Consider the following 13,462-nt stretch of genomic DNA (forward strand, 5'->3'; position numbering starts at 1 on the left):
TGACAGGATAAACCAGTGAAGTCATCTAGACCTGGTCCTTCCTGTTTTGGGAAGGTTATTAATTATTGATTTAATTTCTTTAATAGATATAGGCTTATTTAGATGATCTGTTTCTCTTGTTGTGTTTTAGTAGATTATGTCTTTTAAGAATTTGGTCCATTTCATGTAGGTTATCAAATTTATGGGCATACAGTTGTTCATAATATTCCTTTATTATGTTTTTAATGCCCATAATATCAGTAGTGATGTCCCCTTTTTATTTCTGATATTAGTAATTTGTGTCTTCTCTCTTTTTTTCTTAGTTAACCTAGCTAGAGATTTATCAATTTTATTGATCTTTTCAAAGAACCAACTTTTGGTTCATTGATTTTATTCCTTGATTTCCTATTTTCAGTTTCACTGCTTTCTGTTATCATTTTTATTATTTCCTTTTTTTTACTTATTTCGGATTCAATGTGTTCTCTTTTTAGTTTCCTAAGGCAGAAGATTAGATTGTTGATTTTAGATCTTTCTTCTTTTCTAATATATTAATTCAATGCTATAAAGTTCCCTCTAAGTACTGCCTTCACTGTGTCCCACAATTTTAATTAATTGTATTTTAATTTTCATTTAGTTCAAAAATTTTTTAAATTTCCCTTGAAATTTCTTTGGCCCATGTGTTATTTAGAAATCTGTGTTTTACTCTCCAACTATTTTGGAGTTTTCCAACTACCTTTCTCTTACGGATTTCTATTCCATTGTGGTCTGAGAGCATACTTCACATGATTTATGTTCTTTTAAAATTTAGGGTGTGTTTTATGGCCCAAATGTGGTCTATCTTGGAGAATGTTCTCTGTGAGCTTGTAAAGGAAGTGTATTCTGCTGTTGTTAGATGATGTGTTCTATAGATGTGAAATAGATCCAGTTGACTGATGACATTGTTCAGTTCAACTATGTCCTTGCTGGTTTTCTGACTGCTGGATCTGTCCATTACTGACAGGGGAGTGTTGAAGTCTCCAATTGTGAGAGTAGATTCATCTATTTCTCCTTGGAGTCCTATTATTTTTTGCCTTTTATATTCTGACACTCTGTTGTTAGGTGCATTCACATTTTTAAAAAAGGTTTTATTTGTTTATTCATGAGAGACACAGAGAGAGAGGCAGAGGCAGAGGGAGAAGAAGGCTCCCCTCGGAGCAGGGAGCCTGATGCAGGACTAATGTGGGGCTCGATCCCAGGATCCTGGGATCCCGACCTGAGCTGAAGGTAGATGCTTAACCGACTGAGCCACCCAGGTGCCCAGGTGCTTTCACATTAAAGATTGTTGTCTTCTTGGAGAATTGACCCCTTTAACGCTGAAAAACAAACTGAGGGTTCTAGAGGGGAGAGGGGTGGGAGGATGGGTTAGCCTGGTGATGGGTATTAAAGAGGGCACGTTCTGAGTGGAGCACTGGGTGTTACACACAAACAATGAATCATGGAACACTACATCAAAAACTAATGATGTAATGTATGGTGATTAACATAACAATTAAAATTTAAAAAAGAATTTACCCCTTTATAATTATGTAATGCCCTTTTTTATCCCTAATAAAATTTTCCCTAATATTTTTCCTTGCTTTGAAATCTGTTCTATCTGAAATTAATATAGCTATTCCAGCTTTCCTTTGGTTAGTTAGCATGGTGTATCTTTCTCTATTCCTTTACTCTTAATCTATATGTATCTTTATATTTTAAAGTGGGTTTCTTGTAGACAATATATAGTTCGGGTTTTTTTTATTTTTATTTTTTATTTTTTTTTAAAGATTTTTTTTATTTATTTGAGAGAGAGAGAAAGAGAGCACGAGAGGGAAGAGGGTCAGAGGGAGAAGCAGACTCCCCGCCGAGCAGGGAGCCCGATGCGGGACTCGATCCCGGGACTCCAGGATCATGACCTGAGCCAAAGGCAGTTGCTTAACAACAGAGCCACCCAGGTGCCCTAGTTCGGGTTTTTTTTAATCCCTCTGACAGTCCATCTTTTAATTGGTGTATTTAAACCATTGATGCTTAATATGATTATTGATATACTTGGATTAATAGCTACCATATTTGTTACTTCTTACTATTCGTTGCCTTTTTTTTTTCTTTTTGGTCTTTCACTCTTTTCCTGCCTTATCTGGTTTTAATTGAGCATTTTATAGGATTCCATTTTTCTCCTCTCTTAGCATATAAATTATACTCTTTTTTAACCTTGTTTAGTGGTTGTCCTTGAGTTTGTAGTATGTGTTTAGAACTAATCCAAGCCCACTTTCAAATAATACTTGCAAGTACCCTATAACAGGGTATTCCCAACTCCCAATTTTTCTCCTGTTCCCTTATAACATTGCTGTAAAACTTATTTTACTTCTCCATAAGCTATAAAACTGAATACATTGTTGTTTTTATTATTTTGAACAGATTGTTATCTGTTAGATCAATTAAAAATAAGGAAACAAAAGATTTTGTTTTACCTTCATTTATTCCTTCCTTAATGTTTTTCTTTCTTTATGCAGATCTGAGCTTCTGACCTATATCATTTTCCCTCTTTCTAAGAACAGATTTTACTGTCTTGTGAAGCAGGTCTAATGGTGACAAATTTCCTCAATTTTTGTCTGAGAAAGTCTTTATTTCTCTTTCATTTTTAAGGGTAATTTGGAAGAATTCAAGGTTGGTGAGTTTTTCCTTTTAACACTTTAAATATTTTACTCCACTCTCTTCTTTGCCTGGCTTCTGAAGAGAAGTCCAATGTAATTTTTGTCACTGCTGTTCTGTAGGTAGTGCTTTTTTCCTGTGGTTTCTTTTAAGATTTTCCTTTTGTCTTTGATCTTCTGTAGTTTGAATAAAATGCGCATATCGACTTTTTGGTGTAGATTTTTTGATGTTTTCCTGCTTGGTATTCTCTGCGTCTCTTGTATCTGTGGTTTGATGTCTATCATTAATTTTGGAAAGTTCTCAGTTGTTTATTGTTTCAAATACTTCTGTTCCTTTCTTTTTTTCTTCTCTTTGGTCCTTTATTTTTCATTTTTCTGGTGGGGATTGTTCCTTGATGACTTTCTCTATTTCTTCTGTGGAAATTAGTCTAAGTTTTCTATCTCTACTGGAATCAACTCTGGTACAATGAATATTCCATTTCATGTAGGTTTTAAAATTTATTTGGATAGAAACAGTAATCTCATGATTTTAAAATATTTCTCTGATCTTTAAAAAAAAAATTTCTCTGGGGGCTCCTGGCTGGCTCAGTTGGTAGAGCATGCAACTCTTGATCTCAGGGTTGGAAGTTCAAGCCTGATGTTGGGTGTAGAGATCACTTAAAAATAAAATCTTAAAAAATAAAAAAATAAATAATTTAAATTCTCTGTATTAATTTTTATTTTCCCTTTGTCATTTCTTACTTCATATCTTTGTGCATTCTCCCTCTTTTCCTGATTAAATTAGCTAGTATATGTCTGTTATGGATTTTTTTGAAAGAGCCAGAAATTTTTTTAAAGATTTTTATTTATTTATTTGTCAGAGAGAGAGAGGGAGAGAGAGAGCACAAGCTTCAGGAGTGGCAGGCAGAGGGAGAAGCAGGCTCCCCGCTGAGCAGGGAGCCCAATGCGGGACTAGATCCCAGGACCCTGGGATCATGCCCTAAGCCAAAGGCAGATGCTCAACTGACTGAGGCACCCAGGCATCCCGGAAGAGCCAAAATTTTGATTTATTAATTTGGTCTACTGTTTTTCTGTTCTTTACCGTACCAACTTTTGCTATTTTCTTTATTTTTTTATACGCTGTGTTGGTTTATTTTGTTATTCTTTTTCTAGTTTTTTTAAGTTAGGATTTAATATATTTATAGTAGTTCTCCCTCATCCACGGTTTTGCTTTCCATGGTTTCAGTTACCCATGGGTAATCGTGGTCTGGAAGCAGATGATCCTTCTGATGTATCATCAGAAAGTCAGTAGTAACCTAATTCTATGTCACAGAGCTTGTGTCATTCTTCTCACTTCATCTCATCACATAGCTATTTTATCATCTCACATCATCACAAGAAGCAGGGTGAGAGTATAGTACAATGAGTTATTTTGAGAAAGCAACAGACCACAGTCACATAAATTTTATTACAGCATATTTTTATAATTGTTTTATTTCGTTATTGTTGTTGCTGATCTCTTACTGTGCTTAATTTATAAGTTAAACTTTATCATAAGTATGTATGTATAAGAAAATAACAGATTATATAGGGCTTGATACTATCTGTGCCTTCAGGTATCCATTGGTGGTCTTGGTACATATCCCTGCAGATAAGAGAGGACTACTGTATTTTATTCTTTCATTCTTTTTCCTATTTCTATTTGCTTTGTGTGTGTGTGTGTGTGTGTGTGTGTGTGTGTGTGTGTGCGCGCGCGCGCGCACGCGCACACATGCATATTAGTAGATTTTTTCTTTTTTTATTGTGGTAAAATACCCATAATGTAAACTTTACCATCTTAACCATATTTTTTTGGTAAAGATTTTATTTATTTATTTGACAGACAGAAAGAGAGCACAAGCAGGCAGAGTGGCAGGGAGAGGAAAGGGAGAAGCTGGCTCACCACTAAGCAGAGAGCCCAATGTGGGCTCAATCCCAGGACCCTGGGATCATGACCTGAGCCAAAGGCAGACGCTTAACTGACTGAGCCACTCAGGTGCCCCAACCATATTTTAAATGTACAGTTCAGTGGTATTAAATACACTTACATTGTTGTGCGGCCATCACCATCCATCCCCATAAACCTATTTGTCTTGTAAAGCTAAAATTCTATACCTATTAAACAGTAACTCCCTATTCTCCCCTCCCTTCAGTCCCTGGCAACCACCATTGTACTTTCTGTCTTTATGATTTGGGCTATTCTAAGTACCCTATAAATGGAAACTATGGGTATTTATCTTTTTGTGACTGGCTTATTTCGCTTAGCATGTCCTCAAGGTTTATCCATGTTGTAGCATATGTCAGAATTTCCTACTTTTTTAAGATCGAAAATATTCCATCACATTTTGTTTATGCAATCATCCATCAATGGACATTTGGGTTGCTTCCATATTTTAGCTTTTGTGAATAATGCTGTTAGAAACATGGGTGTACAAATATCTCTTCAAAACTCTGCTTTCAATTTTTTTGAAGGTTTCTCCAGAAATGGAATTGCTGGATCATATGACAATTCTATTTTTTTTTATTATTTGAGGAGCTGCCATATTGTTTTCCACAGCAGCTGTAGCATTTTGCATTCATACCCATAGCGCACAAGGGGTTCTGATTTCCCCAGATTCTTACCAACAGTTGTTTTCTGGAATTTTTGATAGTAGCAATCCTAATAAGTCTGAGGTGGTATCTAATTATAGTTTTGATTTGCATTTCCCTAATGATCGGTGATGTTGAACATGAACTTTTCTTTTCATGTGCTAATTGGCCATTCATATATCATCTTTAGAAAAGCGTCCACTTAAGTCCTTTACTCATTTTTGAATCAGGTTGTTTTTTGGTATTGTGTTTTAGGAGTTCTCTATATATTCTGGATCTGAATCCCTTATCAGATAGATGATTTGCGAATATTTTCTCTCATTCTGTGGGTTGCCTTTTTACTCTATGGATACTGTTTTTAAATTTTCATGAACTCTTATTTGTCTACCTTTTCTTGTGTTACCTGTGCGTTGGGTGTCAGTGCAAGAAATCCTTACTAAATCCAGTGGCTTTTAATCCTATTTCTCTTTTAAGAATTTTATTGTTTTAGGTCTTACAATTAGGTCCTTGACCTATTTTGAGTTAATTTTCAAATATGGTATAGGTAAGGTCTAACTTCATTCTTTTGCATGTAGATGTCCAGTTTTCCCAGCAACATTTGTTGAAAAGACTGTCCTTTCCCCCCTTGAATGGTCTTAGTATCCTTGTCAAAAATTATTTGACCATATATGTGAGGGTTTATTTCTGTGCTCTGTAAGCCATTCATACATGGTATATGTCTATCTTTATGCTGATACCACCCTGTTTTTGATTACCATAGTTTTGTAGTAAATTTTGAAGTTAGGAAGAAGTATGAGTCCTTCAGTTTTGTTCTTTTTCAAGATGGTTTTGAGTCTTTGTAGTCCCTTGAGATTCCATACAAATTTTAGGATGGATTTTTATATTTCTTATTACTATGTGCTTTTAAGGTTATGAATTTTTTTTGTTCATTGATTGAATATATCCTATGTATTTTGATTAGTAATGTTTTTATTATCATTATTTTTTCAGAAATGCTTTAATTTCTGTTTGAATATCCCTTTCACTCAAAAAGTATTTAATAGAAGGTTTATATATTTCTGGGTGAAAAGTTTTCTTATTTTTTTATTTTTAAAAATTTCTAATTTTATTGTATTGCAACTAGAAAGCATTGTTTGTAGTATTTCCATTTTACAGAACTTAATAATGTTTCTTTGGTCTAATATGTGATCAATTTTTGTAAATTTTCCATGCACTCTTATGAAGAAGATAAATTCTCTATTATTAGGTATTGTCTGATATTTTCCCCCATATGTTCTGCCTTATTATTTTGTTTGGATCTTCTATATCTTATTTTTGTCCATTTGACCTGTCCTGTACTGGGAGTAGTATGTTGAAGACTCCTATTATTAGTGTGATTCTGCCTATCTATCCTTGCATTTCCTATAGTTTTCTGCTTGAAATAGGTACTGCTGTGTTATTTGGTGTGTGTATATGCTCATAAGTATTATATCTTGTGGTATCATGACTTTTTTTAAGATTTTATTTTTAAGTAATCTCTACACTCAATGTGGGGCTCGAACTTATAACCCTGAGATCAAGAGTCACATGTTCCACCATCCCAGCCAGCCAAGCGCCCTGTGATATCCTGACTTTTAACATTAAAAACTGACCTTCTTGGAATGCCTAGGTGGCTCAGTCAGTTAAACGTATGCTTTTGGCTCAGGTCATGATCCCAGGGTCCTGGGATCGAGTCCCACATTGGGCTCCTTGCTCAGCGGGGAGCCTGCTTCTCCCTCTGCCTGCTGTTCTGCCTGCTTGTGCTCTCTCTCTCTCTCTCTGACAAATAAATAAATAAAATCTTTAAAAGTAAATAAATAAATAATAAAAACTGGCCTTTAATGAGTTTTTGTTCAAATTCTACTTTGTTTGATATCAGGATTGCAACCCCAATTTTCTTATTATTTTCTTTTGTCTGGTACATCCTTGTCCATCCCTTTATTTATAGACATTTTGAATTGTTTTGTTTTATGCATTTTTCTTACATGCAGCACATAGTTTGGTTTTGCTTTATGAGTCAATTTGAAAATGTTTTTATTTTAGTAAACAAGTCATTCCCATTCTTATTTGTTGAAATGACTGATATGTTTGGACTCAACACTGCATATTATTATGCTTTACTATGTGTATTATATTATAGTTACTGTGTTTATTAGTTTCCTAAAGGCTTTGCTAACAACTACTCACTGGTTCTGGGTGAACATGAATTTTGGGGGGACTTTATCCAATTCAGTACACTGTGTTCTTTTCTCTATGTGGTATGTCTTCTTTGCTCTTTTAAAATATATCTTTTGATATTTAAGACCGTTTATATTTTTTCTCTAGCTACCATAGTGTTTAGTCCTTCCATAAATCCTTAATTCCCCTTTTCCTTATTTAAACTTTTGCTATCTGGCTTGTCATTTTTATTGTAGTAAATACAGATAACATTTACCATATTAATCTTTTTAAAGTGTACAGTTTAGTGCTGTTAATTACATTCATGTTATTGTGCCATCACCACCACCATCCATCTCCAGAACTCATTTCACCTTGCAAAATTGAAACTCCATACATATTAAATGATAATTCCTCTTTATACTCCTTTCTCTTGGAAACCACCATTCTACTTTCTGTCCCTACAAATTTGACTAGGTATTCTAGGTACCTTATATACATATATGAGGAATCTTATAGTATCTGTATTTTGTGACTGGTTATTTGATGGTTTGTCAGTTTTTAATAATATCCTTTGATTTTCATTTATTACCTATACAACTATTAATGATCTTTTTTTTTCAAGCTTCAGATATTTATTAATCAGTGTAAACCCCAACACAATACACCGACATGATTTCATGCATTTAGAGGGGAAATATTTCCTGGATAAGTAGAAAATTGTGAGGATGGCTTCTGGAAGACCTTCATTCTGAGCAGCTTTATACTGAAACATCTCATTTAGAAGTCTGGATCTTTCTTCTTCAGTTTGCTGTAATCTAAATTCACTGAGCAGAACTTGTATTAACCATGGGGGCCCAGTTTGCTCCAAGATTCTGGGTTATTCCTATCCCCACTGACATCTGGATTAAGCAATGCCAGGAACAAGACATAGCTCCAGTACCTCCCACTCCAATAAATATGAGGAGGAAGATCAAGCTCAGATGCTTCTTGGCCTGACTGAGAATCTGGTGTAACATGGTTGCAGCAGAGGCCTCAGGTCCAGAGGGAGAAAAGATCAAACGTGCCAGGCTCCCAACAATTAGTGATTATTCTACTTTCCCCTTTCTCCCTCCTGTCTCCTCCTATTTTTATTTGAATTATTTTCACTTTTAGTGTTTATGTGATATTCTTCTGCCCATGTGCCAATCCTTATTTTAGTATGAGATCTAAAATTACGTCTATGAAATGTGCACCTCAGTTCTTTAGTGAAGTTTTCCTAGTTGGATGAAGCTCAACCACTCTAGATTCCTCAGGATGGGCTCATGAGCATAGTATTTTCTGAGTTCATGCAAGTTTATACCTGTTTTTTTGGTAGACTTGATACTTGTTTGAATGACAATTTTCCTGGATATAAAATACTTTACTGCTACTTTGTTTCCTTGAGTTTCTTGAAAATGCTCTAATCTTTTACCCAACACAGGGCTTGAACTCATGACCCTGATATCAAGACTTGAGCTGAAATCAAGAGTCTGATGTTTAACTGTCTGAGCCACCCAGGCACCCTGAAAATGCTCTAATCTTGTTTTGATTTCTTTATTGTTCTTGAGAAGTATGATGCTGCCTTAATTTTCTTACCCTTAAAAGTCATTTCGTCTTTTTGTTTGGAGTCTCTGAGGATTTTCCTCTCTCTGTCTTCAATGTTGAACAGTTTTTTTAAGGTATATTTGGTATGGGTTATTCTGTTCCAACTTTTCCAGGGATAAGGTGGGCCTCTTAATATGTACATTTAAATTTTGTCTCACTTCCACAGTTTTCTTGGATTATAGTTTTAGATATTCTGTTTCATATTTTTGTGGGGTTCTCTTTTAAGCCCCGTCAGCTATACAGATGTTGGTGTTTCTTTGCCTGTCTTCCATTTCGTTTGATAACTTTTCCATGAAAATGAAATATTAGACTAAGAAAGAAAAGAATGATTGGCCACTTGCCCCTGCATTTGAAACCATCTTCATTATATTGCCTACCTAGTTATATAAAGTCTATTTCAGCTATACTGTGTTTCTTTGGAACTTTGATCAAAGTGTGTCATTTGATGGGAGAACAAACATCCTCAAAAATTAAATTTATTTAAATACAATGTACCCATTCTGAGATTAGGAAATTAGATAAGATTTGAAGCTATTCATGGGCCATGACTTGCTCTGGAATAATTTTACTTTGATTAATTTTGCTGTCACTTTGGTAATGGAGAATTGCTATTCTGTCCCAGAAAAGGTAATCCAGGACAGAAAGAAATTCCTCAAAGTTGAGAAGAAGCATGGTAACACTCAGAAGCGGAAGTACCAGGATTTTCTGGATATTATCCTTTCTGCCCAGGTAAATCTTTCAAATGTCTGAGGCTGCTCATATATGTAGTTAATTGTGTGGGTAAATGGATGAGTGAGGAGGAGGGGAGACAAGAGGAAAATTGATCAACTAAATTTAACAATGCTTTTGAATTAATGGGTTGGCTCCATACAGTTTGTGGTAAAGGTAGAAGTCTGTAATTCTGTCACTAGAGGGAGTCAGATAAGACTAAATTTTTTACTAATTGGACAGAATTTGGTGATTATTGCAAAGATACATGGCAGTTTAGGGAAGCACAGGAAAATGGGTCATAGTGTAAGTTGGTAAAATGAGGAGGAGGAGGTGCTGGGAAATCTGCATGAATCTGGCACGATGAATGAAGGAACTGTTTGCAAGGCCTGCTTTCCTTATCTAATGTTGGTTCTCCTTTGTGCTCTGGTCAAAGTGTGGCTCCTACTATGTATTTGTTGAACAGAATTAAAATTGAAATTCTCATATGAAACTCTAATTTTTTTCCCTAAAGTCATTATCTTGATTGGGGCTATAGACATCTATAAACTGACATTGCATAAACATATCCCTACTATACCTTCCAGGCTGAAAATGGCAACAGCTTCTCAGATACTGACCTAAAGTCTGAGGTGAACACATTCATGTTGGCAGGGCATGACACCATGGCAGGGAGCATTTCCTGGCTCCTCTACTTCCTGGCTCTGAACCCTGAGCATCAGGAGAGATGCCGGGAGGAGATCAGGGGCATCCTGGGGGACAGGTCTTCCATCACCTGGTAAGATCTGGATTCTTAAACATTTCATCTTACTTCCTCTCCATGGGTTTTGCTTTATTTTCTCCTCTGGTACCTTGGTGACCATTGTGCTTCAAGATATGTACCTGTAGAAACAGAACAGGCAGGCTACTATTCTGCCTTTTTGTTCTAGACAGACCAAAATTATCCCTGTTTCTTTGCAAAAGAAGTTCACTCGTCCACAAGTTATCTGCTTCATTGTTTTTCTTAATCAGTGGTATGTAATGTCCCATTTCTTTCTTTCACCTGGTTCGGTGCACTGGAAATGGGGACTTGATCCCTAGACTTGCACTGAGAGTTTGAATGGTAAGACTCAAGTGGGTCTCCTGTCTGAGACCCCAGCAAGCATCCATATCATTTAAGCCCCCATTGTAGTCATTCCCTCCCATCTCCTTGTTCATTCCCCAGAACTGGCTTAGACTTTGAACATAGTACTAATATGATATACACTGTAGTTAAGTCTAGCGATTATGGATTGAGAACATTCTAAGTGCTGAGGCACTTAAGAAATGTGCAAGATTTGGTGTGGATCCTGCCCTCAATGAGCTCACACCCTGGGACAGGAGACAGGCCTCCATATGGATAATTGCCATATAACCTGGTAAGGGTAGTGAGAGAGAGACGTGCTAGCTACTACAGAAACTCAGAAGACAGGCACCTAACCTGGTATAGGGGACTCAAGAGGACTTCTTGGGGGATCTGACACCCAAGCTGCCTCTTATAAGATGGGTTAGCCAGGTGGAAAATGTCAACATCATTTTGCAAGATTTCGAGCCTATCTGGTTGTTCAACAATGCCTAGGCTATGGATTTGCCCCTGAGACATGCTGTCTTAAAGGAAAACCAATATATGTCTCTGATTTAAACCACATTCTTCACCCTAGCTAGATATTTCACTTACCACTGTTTTGCTGGCCAAAGGGGCAAAGAGATAGAAATGCTAAGGGCTACCCAGCCCCAGGACTAAGGGGAATGCACCAAATTTCAAAAGCAAAGGTCAGCTCAGTTAATATTTGTAAAGGAAAATTTGGATTTATATAGGTATGGTAGAGCTCCTACTTTTTATAAGGAAATAATAGTTATCTCTTACCATAAATTAAAGGTTTAATCTATATAGCACAAAATATAGTGTTGCTTAGTCATTTTTTATTCATTTATCAACATTAATTGAATATTTTAACCTGTTTAGGGTGGATATGTATACAATCCCAATATTGGTCTTTCTCATTCTTGTCTGGCTTATGTGGAATGTGAAAACAATAAAGAAATCTTTGCCAGGTGAGAAAACAAGGTTCAAAGGATCTGTTAACTACCATTTATTTTAATGAGAGAAATGAAAATAATTTTATAAAAAATAAAACATGTTTTTATTCCATCATATGGCCTTATACTCACATTTAATGAAATTTGTACATAGCATGCTGAAAATTTATAATTCTTTTAGACAGATAATAAAACCACATTGCAAAGAGCAATTTCTGAAAAAATTGGCAAGTTGTTCAACACCTCCATTTGACTTGTCAGCCATTTCTGCACTGGTTTAAAATTCCTCTCTTCTTCTTGCACCAGGGCTAAGATGGACAGCGTTGTGTTTCTAAAATATGCAAAGCGCCAGGCTAAGCAGAATTACCCTTTTTATCCTGGGCTTGAGGAGGAAAGAGCTCAAAATGAAAATTTCACACTACCAAATGGCCAGAGCCTGCATTCAAAATTAAGTAATCAGAAAAGCAAACAGAAATACAATAAAGCAAATAGACTGAACATATGCAGTCATTTTGTGACTAGCTGACTGGCTAGGATGCAAAAAAAAACCTTTATTCTTCTCCCTCTGATATTTCACACTTGTGTGGGGCAAGCTCTTTTCATCTCTGGGATGAAATCTTGAGTGAATCTCATAGAGTTCCCATCCATTTAAGTCATAAAAGCAGTCTCATTTCAGTAATGAAACTGTCTGGTCCAGTGGAATAATAAAAAGTGCAAATTCATATCCACTTGGATCCTCTCCCTCCCTCCCAGCTCAGCATTTCTTTGGGTCTGGAAGCCAGTGGTGGGTGAGGGGGTTGTGGTTGGCTTCCTTTTACTGACCAGGTCCTCCCCAACCCAGTAGCTTCTGTTTCTGACCCTTCCATAAGTGGTCCCAAGGGGGAGTGAGGAGGAGAAAGGGGTTAGTCCTATGATCTTGCTCTCTGAGCTTGGTGGTTATTTAGTGCTTCCTTTCACTCTCAATGGGTACATCTGTGAGTTTCTTGGAGATTCCCGCACTGCAGCTTTGCCAGGGTGATTCAGGGGGCAAGGGAATGCTTGTCCTCAGAATTCCTTTCAAGCTGGTTCTGAGGCTCTCCCTCTTGCCGGTTCATTGGCCCATAGAGCACACTGGAGCACTCCTGGCTTGTTTGTCCCTGTTGCTCTCCCCCCCCAGCTCCCTGTTCTGTTCTGAATCACACTTTCCTCTCAGTCCTCTGTTCCCCAAAATCCAGGGGGCACATGTCAGATCATCTACGTGACCCAAGAAGCCCCTCTTTGCCTAACATGGTTGGGGGGCCCTCCTCCATTCTCCACAGCATTCTGGCATTCCAACAACTCTCTTTAAAGGATCTTTTTTTTCCCTCTCAAAACTCTTAAGCCCTCTCCCTTCAGTCCTTAGTCATTGCTTCTACATTCTTGATTTATATGGTAAGAGTTGCATGTAATGTATGGTGATTAACATAACAATAAAAAATTTTTTTGAAAAAGAGTTGCAAAACTGGTTTCAGAAATCTCCCTAGCAAATCCTTTACTGGTAGATTAGCATTTCGCTTTATAATGAGGATATTTGGCACTCGTTTGGTTCCTCTTCCCCTGGAACCTCAGCTGATCCTGAGGCAGAAGGAGTTTCACATTCTGTTACATACGCCAATTACAAAATA

At 36.6% G+C, this 13,462-nt stretch overlaps 1 protein-coding gene and 1 pseudogene across 1 annotated transcript in view; one reads left to right on the forward strand and one right to left on the reverse strand.

The window, feature by feature from the left end:
- LOC113912514 (cytochrome P450 4X1) overlaps positions 1-13,462 on the forward strand; it is a 70,679-nt gene that overhangs the window by 50,333 nt on the left and 6,884 nt on the right. The window contains exons 8-9 of the mRNA XM_027575740.2: positions 9,676-9,782; positions 10,349-10,539. Of these exons, the coding sequence (XP_027431541.1) occupies positions 9,676-9,782; positions 10,349-10,539 (298 nt within the window). The remainder of the gene's footprint in view (positions 1-9,675; positions 9,783-10,348; positions 10,540-13,462) is intronic.
- Positions 8,208-8,446, reverse strand: LOC113912517 (annotated as a pseudogene).

This window comes from Zalophus californianus, chromosome 4 (assembly GCF_009762305.2).
Source record: "Zalophus californianus isolate mZalCal1 chromosome 4, mZalCal1.pri.v2, whole genome shotgun sequence".
Taxonomy (NCBI): Eukaryota; Metazoa; Chordata; class Mammalia; order Carnivora; family Otariidae; genus Zalophus; species Zalophus californianus.